Source organism: Leptidea sinapis, chromosome 3 (genome assembly GCF_905404315.1).
Source record: "Leptidea sinapis chromosome 3, ilLepSina1.1, whole genome shotgun sequence".
NCBI classification, from domain to species: domain Eukaryota; kingdom Metazoa; phylum Arthropoda; class Insecta; order Lepidoptera; family Pieridae; genus Leptidea; species Leptidea sinapis.
The window spans coordinates 1,619,946-1,643,240 of NC_066267.1; the positions used below are offsets into that span (position 1 = coordinate 1,619,946).

General features: G+C 36.1%; 1 protein-coding gene and 1 non-coding gene across 2 annotated transcripts in view; one reads left to right on the plus strand and one right to left on the minus strand.

Annotated features, from left to right (window-relative positions):
- Window positions 1–23,295, plus strand: part of LOC126979054 (protocadherin-16) — a gene marked incomplete at its 3' end in the record, with an annotated part of 50,655 nt that overhangs the window by 14,541 nt on the left and 12,819 nt on the right. The window contains exon 3 of the mRNA XM_050828243.1: window positions 21,805–21,894. Coding sequence (XP_050684200.1) covers window positions 21,805–21,894 — 90 coding nt within the window. The remainder of the gene's footprint in view (window positions 1–21,804; window positions 21,895–23,295) is intronic.
- Window positions 9,768–9,840, minus strand: Trnaf-gaa (transfer RNA phenylalanine (anticodon GAA)). Its single transcript has one exon. It is a non-coding gene; the product is annotated as a tRNA-Phe (tRNA).

Below are 23,295 nucleotides of genomic sequence, written 5' to 3' on the forward strand. Positions count from 1 at the left end.
GACTTGATAAGAAATAAATAAATATTTGTTTTATCGTTTTTAAAATTTAGACCTATGTGGGGTGAAAAAGGGGGATGAAAGTTCTATAGTTGGTAGCTTATAATAATGTATTAACCACAGCAGTTTGTTGTGTATTATATGCAAAGTATATTAAAAAATAAAAAATGCTGCCCTAAGTAACTATTGCACACGTACGAAGTCGCGGGTAAAAGCTAGTGTTTATATATTTCCGTTGTATTCGTTTGTTTGTTTGCAACTTGCAAGCGTCATAGCGTGCTGCATGAAAAGTGGAACGACAGTGCACTTACATATTTGTTTTGTACCAGCTGCACACTTATAACGATCTATGTGGTGCCTTTATTGAAGTAGGTGTTACTTTGCGGAAATCCATAATTATTCCGCCCATATTTGTCTTTAAACAATTCGACACGTGTTTCGCCTCTACACAAGGCATCCTCAGGACGTGTTGTCTCGCCAAAATACGGCACACAAAAAGTCTGCATTGAGTGCAAAATGTCTTTGGCAGATATTACACAGACTCAACGCACACGACGTACACTTTCGGTCATTTTGTCGGCAGAACTGTGTGGATGTACATGCAATGGAAATACAGAGATTGCAGTGTATTATTTCGTACTTGACATATTTTCAGAAAGATTATTAAAGAGACTGTTTAATATTAAATATTCAGTTCTAAAACAATATCCAAATAAATTTGCACACTTCATTTCTCAATTTTCTATCATGATACTTTGCCAAAGATATATCATACAGTGCTGGTCTGTTTTCTATTTATTGAATCAACATCGATACATCGATGTGTGTCAGACGTTTTGCGCGTCGTATGCGTTACTACATATAATTCTATAGGTTTTATTATCACAGACTAAAAAGTGCGTCACGGATAGTCTGTCGTCTGAGATAGGCCTTAAGTACAGCACTGTCAAGTGTTACGTGAGGATAGTAAAACAGTTTAGTACAGTCTTTTCAGTGCGCATTCTTAGAGGTGCGGGAACTAAAAAGTTTAGACAGACATTAAGTATCATAAGATACATGATAGCTTTAAGGGTAAATGTATTCAATTTTATAATAAAGTCCCAGCCACTGTACAGGCATTATCTATAAATAAATTTGAATGTTTTATTAGAAAATGGCTTTGTCGTAAATCCTACTACTCCACAGCTGAATATCTAAGTGATCCGACAGCCTGGGACTAGATTATGATTATTTTATAGCAATAACAATGATAGTACAATATTGTACATATGTTATTAAAATGAGCGCAAAAAAAGAAAGCTGGGAGAGTTTCTTGTGCCGCTTCTTCTCTCTCAGAGCGCCATTTGTATCCGAAGCGGTAGTAGTGTCTAGTATATCAGAAATGACATCGAAAATAATTCTAAAGGAATCAATTTTGAGAAAAAAAGTGCCTTTTATGCCTTTAAGTAAACTGTCACTAAAGCATTAGACAAGGAACATATGGAAACGCGTGGAATAGCACAATAAAGTTAAGTAATTATTAAGTCGGGCGGTGAGGTTTGAAACTGGGTTACTTCATCGATATACTACCCCCTACGTACTAACCTACCACATGTCTCAGTAGGTGAGTGTCCCCCTATTGAATAGCGATGGCGAGCTTTTGCTTTTCTTTACGAATGACACACTAACATAATTAAGTATAATGAACATTGACAATCGAATGCTTGACGCAATGACAAAGCCATTTATATTTTGTAGTTTCGTGTGTACCCTCCCGAATGCGCTAGAGTCTGTTCTTTGTTTTTTTTTTATATAATATTGACTCTACACAAATTATCTTGCCCCAAACTTGGTATACGATATACATACATAAACATATACAAATACAAATAAACATACATGCATCGGAAATAAACATCCATATTCATCATATAAACGTTTGCACGTACTGGGATTCGAACCCGGGGACCTCTAGCTCAGTAGGCAGGGTCACTAACCACTGGCTATACGGGTCGTCATGTTTATTATCTACCAGTTAAATACGTACCAGTCTTTTACCTTGTATTTATGTATTCTTAACTTAATAATATACAGTAATTTTATATAATATTAGATTTTCTTTATTTGCGACAAGGTATTGATCGTAATGAAGATAAACCCCTGAGTATTATAAAGTAATTTTATATCATATTTGATTTTTTTTTATTTGTGAAAAGGTATTTGATCTTAATGAAGATAAACCCCAAAATAATATAAAGTAATTTTATATCATCTTAGCTGACCCAGCAAACGTTGTATTGGCGATATTAAAATCGCGATACAAAAGTAACTGTTGATCGTAGATGGGTGAAAATTTGAAGTTGTAGGTATTTTTTAATGCGAACTCATAATCAAACAAATTTAAAAAAAAATGTAAAAAAATTAAAAAAAAATCGTGTTATAAAAAACCCTTAACATTTTGGGGGATGAAAAATAGATGTTGTCCGATTCTCAGACCTACCTATATGCACTCAAAATTTCATGAGAATCGGTCAAGTCATTTCGGAGGAGTTCAATGTTTAACACCATGACACGAGAATTTTATATATTAGATTAGATTTTTTTTTATTTGCGACATTTTTATCTTAATGATTTTCTAGATCAACCTCTGAATCGGGCTCGCATAATATTGTGATTTAGTTATTTATAATTATAATAATACTGTGGGTGTATCTCGAAAGTAGTTTAAATGAAATAGTTAGTCCTGCAACAATTTTTTTTCTTAGTATCATCATAAATTTTAAGGTTACTTTTATTAGTTTTATCCAAGCTTTAAAATGTATAATTACACACCTAGTTTTTATTAACAAAAAAGATAATATATACAATAGTTAAGCCATCGTGATTATGACGACGACCTGTATAGCCGAGTGGTTAGCGATCCTACCTACTAAGCTAGAGGTCCCGGGTTCGAATCCGGCTCATCAAACTTAGCCCCGCAAAAAAATTTTTTTTCTATTTTTGAATTTTCAATATCGCATATCGTTTATTTATTTATTTATTTATTGACACACCAACAGCATTACATACATAACATTAAAAATAATTATGGTCTTATAGATTTATAATCTGGTATGAATGCCAGTTACTGGTGCATACACCACTCTCATTGCAAGACATTAATTTAAATACAAAATACAGTTCGACCTACAAATTTAACAAGGATTTTAAGCAGATTACTAACAATAATAGATACAATATAACGAATAAATAGTTTGTATGAATATCAACTAACATATTATTATTATTTACAGACAGAAATGTGCGGTTAGTTTTTTTTTATCGTTAGTTCGTAGTTTGTTCTTAATTGTTCGCTATAAATAATTGTTTGTTCTTTTGTTGTTCATTTAAAAACAATGAATTAAAAATGGGGGGAAACGCCTACTATTTGGTTCTGGCACTCCGGCCGCCAACGCACAGCCGGCCGCTGCCGCGGCACTCTACGCTCGGCTCGTGCGTTGTTTTAACTGTTCTAACATAACCTAACCTAACCAATTTTAATGAATTGCAAATTTAAAAAAAAAATCGAGAACAAATGTTTATAGAGAACAATCAAGAACAAATGGCGAACTAACGATGTAATAAATAAAAAATAAATAAAAAGAATCTGGGGGGCTAACTTTCTTGAGCTTTCGAATCCCGGTAGGTGCAAGCATTTATATGATGAATATGGATGTTTGTTTGCGAGTCATGGATGTTTATATGTATTTATGTATGTTTATATATATTTATATATGACTAAGTAAGTATATTGTATTAAATATATCGTTGTCTTGCAACCCATAACACAAGCTATTTGCCTATTATTATTATTATTTTTCCAAAATTTTGCCTAAGATGATGGACATTAAGTGTTAGTAAGCTATGTATAATTGTAATTTGTAGCGATACTACCGGTCGCGGTGGCTGAGATAGGCAAAGCGGTCGCGGTGCGGAGAACTAGCGATTTATTAATAAATATGTGAATTGAATGAAATTTGTCAATTATTCACTATTTTCGTTTGATAAATTTATGACTTTTTATCACAAATGTTTTCAGAAATGGTGCCTGATAGACCAGTTTTGTTGCTAATTATAAAATAACAATGTACTAATAAATATTAAAATTAAGTTAATAGGTTACCGCCAAGCAAAAGGCGGATGTAAGAATAAAGAAAATAATGCTTTATAGTGAGATATTAATTGGATAATCGTAATCCATATGAAACAGAGTAGTCAGCAGTTTAGGTCGTTTCCGGTCCGGGGGTGTCTCCGCTCCCCGCCACCCTCAGTCCAGCCAGGGTCAGTACACTCGGTTCACCCCACCAGGTCACCACTCTACCACCCCTCGTTAGCCCGTGATTCATTACATTGCTTTGTTTTACACCAGATTTATGTAAATACGATTAAAAAAAATGCATACTAATGCGACATAAGTGAGCGGTAACTAATTTGCAGGAAAATGTGATTGAATAAACGAGGAACGGAAGGAGAATTGAGGATGAGACGAGCAGGACGTTTAGCTGATGGTAATTGATACGCCCTGCCCATTACAATGCAGTGCCGCCCAGAATTCTTGAAAAACCCAAAAATTCTGAGCGGCACTACAATTGCGCTTGCCACCATGAGACATGAGATGTTAAATCTCATTTGCCCAGTAATTTCACTATGCTATGGCGCCTTTCAGACCGAAACAAAGTAATGTTTACACATTAATTTACATTTCTTGGCAGAAATAGGCGCCGTTGTGGTACCCATAATCTGGCCGGCATCCTGTGCAAAAGAGCCTCCCACTGATAGAATCCTAATGTTATTCACCGGTATTATTATACTACTTATATAAAGATGTTATCTTTTGTAGCCCTACTTAGAATGATGGTGCGGGGTGGAAATGGGCCGTATACCTATTCTATATAGTATTATTAATTTACAGACAGATAAGAGAGTAAGTAACCATCAGCTACTCTTAGATAATTTATACGTCTAGATAGAGTCTTTTGCTGTTAGGCAACCGATAAAATCAGACCAAGAATATTAGTTGTGTGTGCGTGGCAAGCTACGTTTTACACTCGCGATTTGTATGACACTTTGTGTTAGTGTCCGTGAATTTCTCAAAATAGAGGGTAGTTCTAAAGTCTATTTTTTTTGACGTTTTCACAGCTGTCATAGTCTATCTAGACGTATAAATGATTTAAGCAGCTCCCCAATGATGATGAACAGAAGTTGCCGCTCAAACAACGCAACGCTTCGTACTTTCCTTAGCTATTTATAATTAAATAATCTTCTAAGGGCACTTTCATACCACGTTTTTTAAAGTATCTAATCTATTAAAACTTGTTGTGTTAGGCTATGGTTTCCTATTTTATGCCGTACGCAGTCTGGCGTTAGCGTCAACGTTCAATTCCGTGGCTTGTAAGATCACTTGTAAGATTGTTGCAGAGCGTTGGCGGTCAATACGTCTGGCGTGACGCAGGTGGATCAGTTCCTTCATCGCATATTTTTTCCCAACATTGATGCTTATAAATATTGTTTTTATGATTCTTGTCACTTTTATCATACACTGCATTATAAGATTTTACTGATTCAATCAACAACTCGTCTCTTCCTTTATCAAACCTCATTATTTTGAATGACGCAAGCGACGACCTTTTCGCTGCAATGGTTCGAAATGACTAGAGACGCGGCGCACGGTGTTCGGATCCCACGTACGGCGTCACCACGCCATTGTCGACGTGTGAAAGAGAACACAACAATACATTTATATAGTAAGCATTGTGACGCAGCGTACAGCGTAACGAGAAGTCGCGTACGGCGTAAAATAGGAGACCATAGCCTTAACAATTACACAAACTAGCTGCCAGGGCGAGTCTGTATCACCGTAGCTGCTAATCGACAGCGCGCGAAAAAGTCGTGCTACATCTGACAGTGTGAACAGGTTCCTTGGTTGCGATGTCATTGCGTCCCCAGTGCGTTACAGCTGCGAGAAACACGCGTCGACGGCGCCTGAATAACAACGTGGTGTGAAAGGGCCATTACAATAAGATTAATAAATATAAATTAAAGATTATCTTCACTTAGTTGAATTACACTACATTTTGAATTAATTATCACCAGAGTGAGTGACAGCACATAAATCTCATTTTACCTTTTAAAGAGGTCCTTTTCACTCATAAGTCAAAGGTTAGATATTTGTGTGAAACGCTGGAGTTCCCCAAGGCTGTATGCTGTGTCCTGGACTATTTCTTCTGCATATCATTGATGTGTGGGACGCCTCTAACATGCATCTTGTGTTCTCTCTTGAAAAGGTCGCGGTATGGGGTAAAATTAATCTTCTCCGGTTTAATCCCCAAAAGACTCAACGTTTTCGCATTTACCACTAAAAAAACCCTATTTGCCGTATCACCGCTCTTGACAACACTTCCCTTACAGCCACGCCTACTTTCGGAATACTGGGTCTCGAAATTACGAGCGATTGCCAACCAAGCTGTGCAATGAGCTTCCTTATGCGGTATGTCCATGACGTCACGACATGGGTACCTACAAAAAAGTGGTACCTAAACACTTTTCTAAAGGGCCGGCAACGCTCATGTCATTCCTCTGTTGTTGCAAAAGAATGTAGTCACTAAACATCAGTTTACCGGTACGCTCGTGTCTTCCATAAAAAATATTAACTACTTGTTTGATGTCGTATTGTGTAAATAACGTATGTTATAACTTTTCTATAGTAAAAAAGGTTTTAAAATTTAATTATTTTATGATTTGACTTTGAATCGGCTATCCGGTTTTATTGGATTCGGTTATTTGGATTTTTTTATGAAAATAAGGGATGAGGCGAGCAGGACGTTCAGCTGATGGTAATTAATACGCCCTACCCGTTACAATGCAATGCCCCTCAGAATTCTTAAAAAAAACAATAATTCTGAGCACAATTGCGCTCGTTACCTTGAAACATAAGATGTTAAGACTCATTTGCCCAGTAATTTCACTAGCTACGGCACCCTTCAAACCGAAACACAGTAATGCTTCCACATTACTGCTTCACGGCAGAAATAGGCGCCGTTGTGGTACCCATAACCTAGCTGGCATCCTGTGCAAAAGAGCCTCCCATTCGGCTATTCGGAATTCTACTGTGTATCCATTAATCTCACAGTATGATCACAGTGTGAGTCATTCAGTTCATTTATCACTATACGATTTTCTTACGACTCGCATGTGCTAATTACGGTTGGAGCCAAAGCTTTATAAATCACACTTGGTCACATCATCAAGCTCACAAGGTCGCTCCTATGACACCATATACACTACAACAAACATTACTGTGATGGACAGCACCATTGTGAACAGTTGAAGATGTGACAGAATACAAGTGGCAACGAATTAGTGACGCTGCACGACCCGAGCGGAAGTCCATTGTTTGGTAAGTCTGTTAATGTTTGCATGATCTCCGAGTGCTCTCTGTGCGTGAAGGTCACTCGGCCCACGGCTCGGGGACTAGTAGCTACAATCCGGCGACCAGCTATCGGCACTCACGAGGCGCAAACAAAATAGAAAGCTGGAGGCAACTTAGCGGAATGAGAGGTCACGCTCCACATGCCTTAATGAAACTTTACCGCACACGCCCTGGAGGAGAACATTCTAGAAATGTTCGCGAGATAAACGCGTACCTTACTTTCCCGCTAATGTGAAGACATAATGTACCGACGACGTATTGACTGATCATGATAGGAACACGGTTGTCACAGTAGACATAGAAAATTTATTGCATTAGGCGTTACTCTGTGGAAATCCATAATTATACAAATGATTTAAGTTTTCTTTAGTCTTAATTTCGCCAATATTTGTTCTCAAAACAATTCGACACGTGTTTCGCCTCTACACCAGGCATCAGGGCGTGTTGTCTCGCAAAAATCTGGCACGAAACTGAGTTTGAGTCTCACAGCTGTAGACATATGTCTACTGTGGTAATTTTCTCGTCTAATTAAATTATCAGAAAATAAAGGGAATCTAAATATTTACTCAAAGAACTTTAAATGTGACATTGAAAAATTTAAATACGAAAGGCTATATAATATATTTCACGGGACATGTTAAACAAAAAACAACAGAACTATCTCTACTTACCATTAAGACTTATATCCATGGAAATGTTAAAAATAAAGGGCTTAAATAAGTTTCCTTTCCTTTTCAACTGTAACCTTTCGGATTTTATTAAAAACATTAATTATTTATTTTTTCATAGACTAGATGAAGCCACAACCTGAGAGTTGAACAAAGCAAACAGAATTTTATAGCGAGGAGGTACTCAAACGGTTAGCTCAGTTAGAGCACGGGCACGGAACGCCGGAGGTCGTGGTTTCGAATACCGCATCGTTCATAAAATTTTGTTTTTCAAATTTTATTTGTGTATTAATCCTATAAGTGAGGGTTATCACTTTAAAAACATAAAATATTGTTTAGACTAGAGTCACTAACCATACCTAAGCTTTGTCATAAAATATATTGATATTTTTTTTTTCTGTTGCGTAAAATATTATGCAATAGGACTAATGCGTACGGGTACATACGTCACCTGATGTTAAGTGATCACTAGGAGTATTGTTGAACAGCGGTAATACGTTAAATGAAATTGTTGTTGTGAGTGAGTTAACTTCTGCAGATTAAATTGAACGATCACCTTATCAATGGCGTTCCTTTTCTATTTATTTTACGTACAGAAACAGTATATATTATTTAGTTTAAATTTAATTGTCCTGTCCTGACTGTTGGTCCTTAATAATAAAAAAAAATCATTGATGTGAACTGTGATCACAGATCAAGTTCCTTATTATACGCTTTTTATTAGCTTCACCTCTATGTTTGTATGTTTGTAACCGACTTCTTTGGGCGCGATTTTGACCCACTTTGAACGGCTAGATTTCGTTCAAACTTTAGATTTATCGAGGACCGATGACATTACACTAATTTGATAAAAAGATAATAGTTAAAAAAAACTAAATAACACGCTTTTTATAGAAAACCGAACTAAACAATAGAAAAAAAAAATTAATAAATTTAAATTAAGAATACTGTTTAAAATTTCAATAAATATAAATTAAAAACAGTGTGAATAAAAAAAAATTTTTAAAAAACAAAGCGTGGGGTGCTTTTTACGATATTATCAAAATGATAATCACTCTACTCATATCTGTCAATAAAATATTTATAACTATTGACACCATGCACGTGGTTGCGATCCTACCTACTCAGCTAGAGGTCCCGGGTTCGAATCCCGGTAGGTGCAAGCATTTATATGATGAATATGGATGTTTGTTTCCGAGTCATGGATGTTTAAATGTATTTATGTATGTTTATATGAATATATGTATGTTTAAGTAAGTATATTGTATTAAATATATCATTGTCTTGTAACCTATAACACAGGCTATATATGCTTAACTTGGGGCAAGATAATTTGTGTAAAAAGTGTGTCAATATTATTATTATTGCGGATTATAATTAAATACTATCATGATTTTAAGCTTTCTCCTGTAATATTTAATTTAATGTTAAATATGATTTGATTAGTCACAATCTAAATAAATTCAACCTTTAACATCTGTGACGTAATTTGGATGAGATCTCTGAAAGCGTAGCAAATCAACTATTTTAATCTGAATTCACGCCTATTATTGGGTCAAATAATTAGATATAACTAATATTGTAAATTTCTGAAAGTAGGTTTTAGTGAAATTGTTTTTGTAAATTATAATATAAAGATTTTGAGACAAAATTTATGAACGATGCGGGACTCGAACCCGCGACCTCTCGCGTTTCGTGCGAGCGCTCTTTCCGTTGAGCCAACCGTTCGAGTGACGTATCGTTAATAAATCTTATGTATCGTTCAACTCTCAGGTTGTTGCTTCATGTAGTTGGTGTAATTAATCCCAGAAATGAAGGTTATAAAGTGATATGTTTTTAATAATACGCTAGGAAACACAGTGCAACGCGGTTTTGTGTTGACTACGGGGATATCTTCGCAGAAAATTTAGAAAAATAGCCCAGACCTGATATGAGTCTGCGCTGATAAAAGCTCCGGAGGTCATGCGGTTGGTGATTGGTCTCGAATTCAAATTCAAATATTTTTATTCAAAATAGGATTCAATATCACTTATTGAACGTCAAAAACTACCACCTATTCAAAATAGACTGCCTCAGACCTGAGAAGGTCCCATACAAACCTTTTTTAAAAATTCTTTTAAATTTCGTAACACATTTGTTTAGTACATTTTCTAGGATCATATTGTAGAAGCATAAACATCGCCCAATAAAAGACTTACTAACTCGAATTAACCGCGTAGTAGGCATAACAAGTTTATATTTGGTCCTCGTGTTAACATTATGATTGTCACAGTTTCTAGCAAATTTATCAATGTGCTTATGAACATATAGAACACTAGCTGACCCTACAGACGTTGTTCTGTGCATAATAAATAAAATACTGTTTTTTATGTATGTTTAAATAATATTTCATAACCCCAAGAATTATTTTGTAAGATATGCACCCTGTCAATGACGTTCTTTATGTATAAAACGTCCCTGTTGTTAACTATAATGAAATTGTATCACAGCAGAACTGTCAAACCAAGCGTCAATAAATTCTCTAATAGAAAATATGTCCATACAAAACTAATATAAGAAATAAAAATAATTATGGCTCCCAAATCGAAATAAAAACTATCCTATCTCTCAAGTTGGACTAAACTGCACTCCATGAAGTAATCCCCATTAAAATCTGTTCATTAGTTTAGGAGTCCATCGCGGGCAAACAACGTGTCACGTAATTTATATATTTTAAGATTATCAAGAATGTATTTAGAAGCAACAGTTGAAATGTATATTTCTTAAAATTTTTCTTTTAATGATTCTTTTGATTCTTTAGTTGAGCGGTCGTGCAGTACTCAGCCTCTCAGCTGGGTCCGTGGCCTGGTGTTGCAACGTCTCGCATCATACTCATGTGTGCTGATTGCAATACCAACACCAACCACTTACCGTTCTTTGTAATCGTTTTCTGTATCTCAATAATGTTGTTGCTAATAATGTATCTATATATCGCTCACAGTATATAACCTAGCCACTGTTAGTTCCACTCTTTAAATTTTCAAGCAATATATTTTAATGTTAACAAAGTCATATGATGTTAATAATGTTAATATGTTCCCTTATTTGAAATGGAAAATAACATAAAAAACATAGATAATTTATACGTCTAGATAGAGTCTAGATCTGCTAGACAACCGATAAAAACAGGCCAGTAATATTGCTTTAATGTGCGTAACAAGCTATGTCTTACACTCGCGATTTGTATGATACTTTGTGTTAATGTGGTGAATTGTTCAAAATAGAGGTTAGTTCTACAGTCTATTTTTTTCGCAATAGGTGTCTAGTCACACAGTCTATCTAGACGTATAAATGATCTAGAGGTATCTAGATATTGCTCACAGTGTAGGTAGGAGCTATTGCCTACTACTTGGCTAAGTCGAGTTAGTAAGTCTTTTGTGGGGCGATGTATATTATGCTTTTACAGCAAGATCCCAGAAAATGTTCAAAACAAAAGTATTACGTTATTCAAAAGAATTTTTAAATAACGTTTGGGTGGTAAAGCTTACTATAACACAAATGACTTTCTTAATGATACCACAGATTGGGAATGGAGTGACAGCCCTCAGGCTATTAAATAATAAGTTTAATTGTACAATAGTACTTTGTAAACATATTTATTCGATGAAAAAAAGCCTGCTGAGTTTTTGCGGTCTTCTCAGGTCTGAGGCATTCATTTTGGAATGGGTGGTAGTTTTTTGACTTTCAATAAGTGATGTCACATCCTATTTGAAATAAAAATATTTGAATTTGAATTCAATGAAACTGTTAATTCCACTCTTCTAGATTTCATGCTATATTTTATGTTAAGAATGAAAGTCATATGATGTTTATAATATAAATATCTTGATTCCACGGACGAGTAAATAAAGAAGGGCTCCACGCCGTGATATTAGCAAGTGAAGAACCGTTATGCTAGTGTGTGTGCGGTTACAGGGGTACTTGTTACACAATTTTTCTCCCTTAAATAATCATATATGGCCACAAATGCTTATATAGTATCGTTTTTACAGTTTTTCACAACGCACGACGGCATTTTTAAAATATTTTATTGAGACGCAAACTGATCTGTCACAGACGATGACAATTCTCATAATGGCCGCCTATCGGCCTGTAGTAGTGTAAGTGTATGCATGGGGCTATATATGTACACGTTAATCGGCTTGTTTTGGTGCTACACTGTTATGTAAGGTGACACGGAGTCCTTATTTTTTTACTAGTCCGTGCTTCCTTTATTCGAAATGGAAAATAACAAAAAGGGCATAGATAATTTATACTTCTAGATAGGAATATTAGTCGCCTACGTCTTACACTCGCCATTTTTGTATGACAATTTGTGTTTGTGTGCGTGTCTATCTATAATCTAAGAACCAACTCTGTTTATTTAAAATGCGTAGGATTTAAAGTCACTGATTATTAAATGTTATGAATGTTAAATACTATCACCCATTCGAAAATGTATGCCTCTGACCTGTAAAATGAATTTGTTTTAAATAAAATTTAGTTAATGTAAAATTTCTTAAAATAAAGTTAATTATAGCCTGCAGACAATCGCTTCAATCCCAATCTGTGGTATATAATTGAGAAAGTAATTTTAATAAAAGGCTGCACTGTGCACGCCCCTTGCATAATAATAATAAAAGGTTTATTTGGTTCAAAAACTTTACAGAAATCTCATAACTAATAACAATAATATGGACATGAACCAAAATGGTGTCTAGTCAGCATTATGTTGGGAATTTTACACCTCAACGCTGGTATTCTCTAGATACCGTAGAAGCCAGACTACGAGAATTAAATATATATTTATTATTTTAATTATTATTAATTAAAATAGATATATCATAAACATTAACTAAGAAAATAAGTAAACTAGTCGTGCTGTATCTATGTCAGTTAATTGTCTAATCTTATTAACCTCAAATTCTGCAGAACTACGTTTTTATTATCCTTCAATATGGGAGCTTCAATGTATCTTGGAAATCAAATTTAAATATTTTTATTCAAGATGTGATATCACTTATTGAAAGTAAAAACTACCACCCATTCAAAAAAGTATGCCTTAGATCTGAGAAGAACAGGCGCAAGAAACTCAACAGGCTTCTTTTGTTTCATAAATTAAACAATTAAACTTATTATTTAATAGCCTGAGGTCGGTCGCTCCATTCCCAATCTACCACAGATTATGATTCAGAAAGTCATTTATGTTATAGTAACGTTTTTAGTGACTTACTAACACTACTTAGCCGAGTAGTAGAATAAAGAGTAATTCCAAGAAGCATAGCAGATTTTTTCGGTTTTACTACCTCTCCGCTTAACAAAACAGTCGTATCTATAATTTTTTACTACCTACGAATATACTCGAGTAAACACCAAACGTCAAACAATACAAAACCTGTGAGTATAGCAGATTCTTTCGGTTTTACCACCTCTCTCTACGGTTCTCCACAAAACAGTCGTATCTCCATTTTTTTACTACCTACGAATATACTCGAGTAAACACCAAACGTCAAACAATACAAAACCTTTGAGGATGTTCTGCGGTGAGTCGCGGCCGGTCGCTCGCCGGAAGCACGCATGACAGGCTCCCCTAGCGACGCCGCAAGCCCTCCTCACCTGACAACACCAGCTCTCTGTAACGGTCACAGTGTTCCTTACGTCTGGGGTTGCCAGTGCTTCTATTATCGTTTAATATTTAAGTTCCATGTGACTGTGCCGCTTGTATTGTACAGTACGTTGTCATTCAGTATCACACAGGGGCTAAATATATAGCTATTTTATATGTTTAAACGAGCAATTCTTGTATATATATATATTTACCAGTGGGAGGCTTCTTTGCACAGGATGCCGGCTAGATTATTACTGTGTTCGGTCTGAAGGGCGCCGTAGCTTGTGAAATTACTGGGCAAATGAGACTTAACATCTTATGTCTCAAGGTGACGAGCGCAGCAGTAGTGCCGCTCAGAATTTTTGTGGTTTTTCAAGAATCCTGAGCGACACTGCATTGTAATGGGCAGGGCGCATCAACGCCCTGCTCGTCTCGTCTCGTCTGAATCTCGGAAACGGCTCCAACGATTTTGATGAAATTTAGTATACAGGTAATTTCGGGGGCGAGAGATTGATCTGGGTTTTAATTAAAAAAAAACGTAGTTTTATCCGTGTTTTAATGAGAAACTGCTACAATAACATTAGAATACAAAGGTAAATTTCGCCAGTATATACAAGACTAATAGCTCAGATGGGACATTGGGTGATCCGGAAAGCAGAAGACCCCGGTTCGAATCTAGATGTCCTATTAGTTTTTTACCTTCTTAAAAATCCATCCTAAGGCAAGGCTCGGTCATCCAGGTACTATTTTTATTAATTGCAAATTCTGACACATAAGCCATCGCCTGGCTGGCTGGCCCAATGCGTCATGCTCGTGAACGGGGCTACTTGTGGTAGCAGGATGATTCTGAAACCACAAAATCTGCTTCAGATGCTTAATAGTTATAATTTTTTATATTATAATTACGGTGTATGTGGATGATGCAACAACTACTGTTGCACAGCAATACTGTACACAGCAACTTCTGTTTTGTATTAATTTACACTAACTTTTTTGACTTACTCGTGTAAGGCATTGACTAGTTCACGTTTGAGTATTTTTGTTGCATCAGTTTACAAATATATTGTAATTGAAATGATATGTAAAATTATGAAAAATGTTAATGTTGATTTAAAATAGTGGTAATGAGTTTCTTGCAACTTTTTCTCATTAGCTCAACCCTTTTAAAAGTGGCGTTAACTTCAATCAGAAAAATATTTATTTTGACATTCATAATTAGTGTCATTTCCGTGACCTACATGATTAAAGTGATTTCGATTTGATTTGATTTGATTATACCGTATTTTGCGGACGAAATTATTTAATTTGGGAGGAACAGCTAGTATCGGAAATAAGAACAATTTCCTCGACATTACAATGTCAAAGGAATATTCTTGACGGTTATAGAATGTTATATAATTTATTATAGGAATTATGAAATAATTTGTAAATAGGTATACTTATATATCTCGTCGGTGAAAGGCGGCATTAACAATGGTTAACCGCAAGTATTTACTTGTCGAATTATTAAAGAAAAGGTTGCGGCAAAGTGGAGTGAAAGTAGTTGGGTTATTGAGTTGAATTATCAAATTATAGGCTCATTAACTTTCAACAATATTGTAGAGCACGGCGAATCCATCTCAGTGATAGCGCTCGATGATGTGACAGATCGGAGGTGGACGTCACTTCCGATATTGTCCGACTGACTCTCGTCACCTCGTGTGTAAGGTTTAGGGCATAGACCAAGTATAGAGTAGAAGTATATTACTAGACTAATTGATAGTTTCCGTCTCACTCACACGAGAAAAAGAAAAACTTATGCGAGTCTTATGTAAAGAAATGAGATAGAGTGATTAGATTTTTTGTTTCACCATGCGTGCCGGTGCCATTTTTCAAGGTCAGCACACCCGGTGTGCTAAACAAACTTGACAGCGCTGCACAGAAAACTTGTGAAACGTGTGAAATATCCGCTATTTATTCAACATCAGTGACAATTTTAATGTTGTGTATTACGGTGTAAAAGTGATAGTGAAAGAACACTTGTGTTATATTATGTAACTATATTGATAGGATATTATCTGTCTCATGTTGGCCACGTCAAACCGATGTCTAGTTACTATACTTGGTCTATGGTTTAGCGCCCGTCGCCATGGCTCAATATTAATTTAAATTTCCGGTGACGAACCTGCGAAACTGTTAGCCTTAATATAATGCAATTTATTAGAAACAATAACATAATGTAAACTTCAGGAACAAACATAAACTTATAATGCTTACTGCTCGGCTAAGTCGAGTAAGTAAGATTTTTGTGGGGCGATGTACATGCTTTTACAACAAGATCCCAGAAAATGTTAAAAACAAATGTATTACGAAATTCAAAAGAGTTATTAAAACACGTTTGTGTTGTAAAGGTTACTATAACATAAATGACATTCTTAATGATACCACTGATTGAGAATAGAGCAACCCACATGCAATTAAATATTGTACGATTTTATATTGAAACCATATTTTTATAAAAAAAAGAAGCCCGCTGAGTTTGTTTCGCCCGTTATCTCATGTCTGAGGCATACCTTTTGGAATGGTTGATAGTTTTTGACTTTCAATAAGTGATTTTATATCCTATTTTGAATATAAATAGCACACAAATTGAGGAACTTTTATAAGGATGACAGCTGCCCCGTGAAGATAAAAACATCGGGACACTCCAAAATCCTCGGTTTATCATAAATACTCGGTTATGAGTGTTTAAAACCATGTTGGCTTTATAAGATTTCGGTTGGCCTTCCTCCTCGATTAGGATATCTTGACTTGGGCTTTTAACCGGTAGGTCTTAAGACGGGCTCCTGGCGCTACCTGTGATCATCTTCTTATACGTAAATAACATAATTAAAACTAAACGTGTTTTGTATGCATGAAAGAATCGATTATAAGTTAGTGCTGTCATCATAAAAATCCTTTAATTGCGTACCCTTTGTAAAAGCTTTTAAAAGTTAGAATAAGTTCAGATTTTTCTCTTTAATTTTATTTATATTTATAAGAAATAGAAGGTTAAATATATGTACCCACGTAAATCTTTGCCTATTTGGCGAAATAATCTTAAAAAGAACGAAATAGTGGTGTTATGTGATGTTTAAATAAGTAGGAAATAATATCATCATCAGCCGGAATACGTCCACTGCTGGACAAAGGCCTCCCCCAAAGTTCTCCACGACGACCGGTCATGCGCTGCCCTTATCCAACGTATTCCGGCGATCTTAACCAGATCGTCGGTCCGTCTTGTGGGGAGCCTACCAACATTGCTGCAAATCTTCCGGTACGTGGTCGCCATTCGTGGACTTTACTACCCCACCGGCCATCTGACCGTCGAACTATGTGCCCTGCCCACTGCTACTTCAGTTTCGCAATCATTTGGGCTATGTCGGTGACTTTAATTCTCTTGTTAATAATATAATGATATATAATTATTGATTACATTTAGCTGACGAAGGGAGAAATGGAGTTCCTCTCGCAGCGATAGCGCTGTCTATCCGGTCCCGGGGTGAGTAGAGACAATTGAACATCTCACAGTTTTGTTGTTTGTTCTGTTTCCACCTGCAGGCGTCAGCTGTAGCACCACATAGCTCCACATAGATACCACACAGCACGTTATCTTTTATAGTTGCAACTAAATCCTTACAATCTAAGACCACACCTGAGAATAGTCATCAAGCCATGGTTACTAAGTTTAAGTACAATTTAAATATCACTGCTTGTGGCGGCGACGTGGTACGGGTCGTTCCCTTCCTAAAATTTGGTCGAGGGAAGCGATAACTGGCCCATGCGTCATGATCGTAAACGGGCGCTACTTGTGGTGGCAGGATGATGCTGTTACGGGAAGCTCTGTTTCAAATTCTTAAAAGTTATTTTATATTTTTTTTTATGTAGTCGCTTATAAAATGCTCGCAAAATACCTTTATTTATTTACGGTGTGTTTGGATGATGCAGCTACTATACGAAATAACTTTTGTTTTGTATTAATTTACATTTACTTTTTTGACTTACTCGTGTAAGGCATTGACTATTTGACGTATGAGTGTGTTTGTTGAATCACTTAACATATATTGTAATTGAAATGATTTGTAAAACGATGAAAAGTTAATTTTGATTTAAAAGAGTCGCAATCAGTTTCTTGCTATTACTTCTCATTAGCTCTAACCTTTACGAAGTAGCACTAGATTCAATACGAACAAAAAATTTTTTTGACGTTCATAAGTATAATTTCCGTGACTTACATGATTAAAGATTGATTTTGACATTGAGAGAAAAGTTTAGTGAAATAAATATTATGACAGTACACTGCCAGTACATACACGAGAACCTCCTATAAATATTAGCCAATTTAAAAGGAATAGTGATGTACACAGTGTCAGTACTCGAAACAAACATAAACTCGCAATTCCATCTACTAGGCTCCGTAAAATTGCTAAATCTTTTAAAGTAGATTGTGTTATATTTTATAATAAACTCCCAAATGAAATTAAAATATTACCTATTAAAAAAATTAAATTTATCGTAAAAAATAAATTAAAATATAATTTATATACCTATTATAATGTGAAAGATTATTTGAATGATAAAGATAATTGGAAATAATGTTCTAAATTTTGTTAATTAATATTGTTATACTCATTTGAATGCTATTGTTACTTTTGTACTTCATCCTGACTTGCACTAAATAATTTATAAAGTTTTACAGTGAATAAAGATTTTTTGACTTTGACTTTAAAAGTGATTTTGATTTGATTTGATTACCCGATGGTATTTGCTGCGTTGCTGATCTTAAGAAGCGTCAAATAAACCTACATATCGATTCGAAAACGGAAAAGACATTGGTAGGAAGGCGGCGGGCGATCGAACCTAGTTCTGTCTATTGCGATACGGGATACCAACGCTTTGCGTCTTCTCTTACGTAAATAGAGAGTACTTCAACTTGAATGGTTGTTTCTTAATGTGGATCTAATGGCAGTGTGACCTTCGACTTCTCATGTAACCTGTAATGGCACCAAGAGAAAGTCGTGATTGGGTTACAAATACTACTTACTTTCAGTATAATTTGTGTTATTATCGTGTCTCTCAACATAGAGCACACTTCGAACATTTAGTTCAGCTGATGGTAATTGATACGCCCTGTCCATTACAATGTAGTGCCGTTTGGGATTTTTGCAAAACACTAAAATTCTGAGCTGTATTACAATTGCGCACATCACTTTGAGACATAAGATGTTAAGTCTCATTTGCCCAGTAATTACACTAGCTACGGCGCCTTTCAAACTGAAACACAGTAATGTTTACACATTACATTGTTCTTCTTTTTTAATATAACTACCATAATAGTAACAATCTATAGAATATTATTATTAGCGTTATTATTTCAATATAATTAAACCTGTCAAACTTTCTAAAAGGCAATACATGTATATACGTATAGATTATAGTATTAATTTGTAAAATAGAAATAGTGTTAATTTTGCGTAAATAAATAAAGTTCTGCTTCACGGCAAGAAAAGGCGCCGTTGTGGTTCCCATAATCTAGCCGGCATCCTGTGCATAGGAGCCTCCTACTGGTACATTATTTACATTCAACTCTCTAGCTAAGTCAACAGCCTCTACCTAAGTAGCCCATCTACTTACCTATCTTATTTTACTTACTTTTATCTTTCGCTGGGGATTCTATTTAGTTGTGACATTTCTAACACTCTCGAGAGTATATAAGTATTTACCCCCTTATTCATAATGGTCCGCTAATTTTAAACAGCTGCTAAGGAGTGTTTTTCCTCATTCTGACTTAGGTCAATAGAAGAAGACAGAGTGCGAATTAGCAATGCTTTAAGTTAGCAGACTATTATGAATACGGGGGTTAGTATATATTGTTGCGTGGTCGATTTTCCGTCAAGTCATGGTCGAATCTAGAGCGGTAACAAGTGGTGTCCCGCAGACAGTATCGCGTGTGAGGTCACGCCGTGGCCCACTTCTGTACGCTCGAGTCACACGCAGATATATTGCAATCGGAACCGCGGATACAGAGCTAATGCGACAATAAAACTCTTCGATCACGCAAATCGAATTAATCGCTCGTTGATTTCGCTACACGCTCACAATTATAACGTTGTTACGCTGTTATCATATGTCACGGTCTACATTTGTATTGTACTCAGCAATCACATTACTATTGTCACTAGCCCTCAATATCACATTAGATCTCACCGCACACACTCATCGCACACGGATGCTGAGATTATCTAGTGTAACAGTTACTCGGTTATATTTTATTTTAGTTTGCTTATATGCACCTGGTTCACTAACAATAGAATCGGCTTATGAAGTAAGGAACTATCATTACTATTACAAAACTTTTTTTAATGAAAATAAGGGAAGAGCTGGACGTTCAGCTGATGGTAATTGATACGCCCCGCCCATTACAATGCAGTGCCGCTCAGGATTATTGAAAGACACAAAAATTCTGATCACTACAACTGCCATCGTCACCTTGAGACATAAGTTGTTAAGTCTCATTTTCTCAGTAATTTTAGTAGCTACGACGCACTTCAGACCAATGGAGACAAGTTACTCTGGGTTGAGGGGCTGTTAATTATTCACGTGATGTTTCTAATCGTTTTATATATTCAGATTCACTCCGCTTTCAGAGTGTGTTAACACACTTTTCCTCACAAATGAATGAAGATATCAAGTTCATAAACCCTAGCTAGCGTGTCCATACAAGTCGCATCCCACATCAGGCTTTCCACGACTCCAAGGAATCAACGTCATGCCATCAGGCCTCTTACATCACGTAATATTCCATTCGTCTCTAGGATAGCCGGCACGTTGACGGTAGTAAAGGCCCGACGCAAGACGCCGTTAAAGGCGGCATGGCGTGAGAGACGGCCCGCACTGCGGCGGCAAGATAAGTCATGGTGACAAAAGCTGTCTACATTGACTCCGCAGCGGCACATATGGGGAACTGTTCTAGGGATACCCAGGCGTAAACCAACTGCAATTGAAAAGCTGAACCCACTTATTAAATTTATTATTTAGTGCTATATCACAACGTACGGCGTACCATAATGTATTTATACGTTAAAGCAGTCTTCTATTTCCTACGCCATTGTTAAACAACGTCTAATTCGCCTACATCTAGGTTGACGCCATACAGCTTTTGGGAAGATAAATAGAGTTAACAATTAATGTGTTAGATCATACCCCTGAATGAACCTAATTAAAAGATACGACAATTTTAACCAAAATAACGGGAATATTTTTATTACGAACTTAGTACATATGGATATGAACTCGCAGAACAAGTGAAGGCATAAATCCGAAAACAGCTCTTTGTTGAGATTCCTGCAAGTACTTATGTAGTGCAAACCAAACGCACTTAGCAGCTAAAAATATCGATAGAAAAAGTTCATGTTTCATTGGCTCCATCTCATGTCCAAGTTACGTCAATTGGTGCTGGGGCTGCTGCTTCGACTACCGAAGACAGCAAGCGTCGCAAATATGTCGGGCTCAGTGAGTCTTACATGTTTGTGACATTTTTTGTTAAAACACTTGGCCATTGGGGCCCAGAGGCGCGGAGAATGTAGAAAGTACTATCTTCTCGCCTTAATAGGGCTACTGGCAATCCAAGCTATTTCGGTCAACGGATCAGCCTAGCTATCCAACGTGGAAATCCTACCAGTATTCTTGGTACGCTTCCCCGTAATCATAGTATTGTAAATATGGTTATAAGATTTGTTTTGTTTAAATAAAATATATTTACGCCCCCTTTATAAGATTTGTTTTCATTGAATAAATTTATAATATTTTTTCATTAACAATGTTTGGTAATTAGTCTGTAAAATATTATCGGTTTGTTTGAAATATTTGTTCTTTTCATTTCATCAGTGATTCTTACGACGTTGTCTGTACACTTAGTTGACATTACCACCTCGTAATTGTATTTTATGGTAGCACGTGCCTTTACTTTTACGAACATATTCCTATACACCTGGAGGATCTGTACACATGACTTGAGATTAAAATGTCACGTCTCTGATTGATTACAGCGATCCAGGACAGTCGATGTTACCTGATGAGCGGCGGTGCCGTCGAGAGTTTCTTCATCAGCGAGGACACGCCCGTTGGGAGCATTGTTGGTAAGATTTAAGTATTTCTGCAACTACGTTTATAAGAAACAAAATATATTTAATAATAATAAATCTTTATTTATCGTAACAAGCATACATAATTTACATTATTACGTTGACAGCCGCATTAGTCTCGCGGACTGTGTCGCAGTTATCAGCGCCCAGACTCCAGACAATTTTTATTATGCTTTAGTCAATTATATATAAACATATTATATCAAACAAACATAAACATGTTATGCCTACTACTCGGCTAAGTCGAGTTAGTAAGTCTTTTGTGGTCGATGTATATGCTTTTACAACAAGATCACCAAAAATGTTCAAAACAAAAGTGTTACGGTATTCAAAAGAATTGTTATAAACGTTTGTGTGGTAAAGGTGACTATAACATAAATGACTTTCTTAATGATTCTACAGATTGGGAATGGAGCAACCGCCCTCAGGCTATTTAATAATAAGTTAAATTGTACAATATTACTTTGTAAACATATATTGTAAAAAAAATCCCGCTGAGCTTGCGCCCATTCTTCTCAGGTCTGAGGCATTCTCTTTGGAATAGGTGGTAGTTTTTGATTTTTAATAAGTGATGTCACATCCTATTTTGAATAACAATATTTGAATTTGTTGTAAGGTGGTCTCTCATCTGAGGTCTGAGCCAAAAGGGTTCTTTGTACTTAAATGGTGTCATAAAAACGTTCTTCGTTAAGATGGTGCTCAAGTGGACAGCAACCCTTCGCTGTCCCATGGTAGGGGTGGGATAAGGCTCTCGTAGCATGCGTTCATGAATGATCACTTATCGTTAGGCGAACGGCGGATACGTTTCTAATCCTTTACCGTGAACATTACTTGGTAATGAAGAATGCCTGAATTGTTAGGAAACCAGGACCTGAATTGGACGTAGTTCCTGAAAAACGTTCCAAGCCACAATCATCACATTTAGGATATAAGGATTTCGTGTTTAAAGTTTAATAAATATAAGTGTATTCCGTACATGTGGGTTGGTCTACTAAGTCATGATGTCATTTAAAGTGTGACAGTAGGGCTGCCATTTTTTATCAGTCCGTTATTATGAATCACGTGATCAGTTTTGTGTTCTTAACTCAATTTCGACATGATTATGGTTTGGAACGTTTTTCTGGATTGTTATTCTAAGAACGTCTCGAAATCCCTTTTTTTTATGGAAAAGAAGGACAAAAGAGCGTACGTGTCACCTGGTGTTAAGTGATCACTGACGCCCACATTCTCTTGCAACACCAGAATCACAGGAGCGTTAACGGCCTTTAAGGAAGGTGTACTTTTTTTTAAGGTACCCATGTCGTATCGTTCCGGAAACACCGCACAAGGAAGCTAATTCCACAGCTTTGTAGTACGTGAACAAAGCTTCTTGAAAACCGCACTGTGGAGGACCGT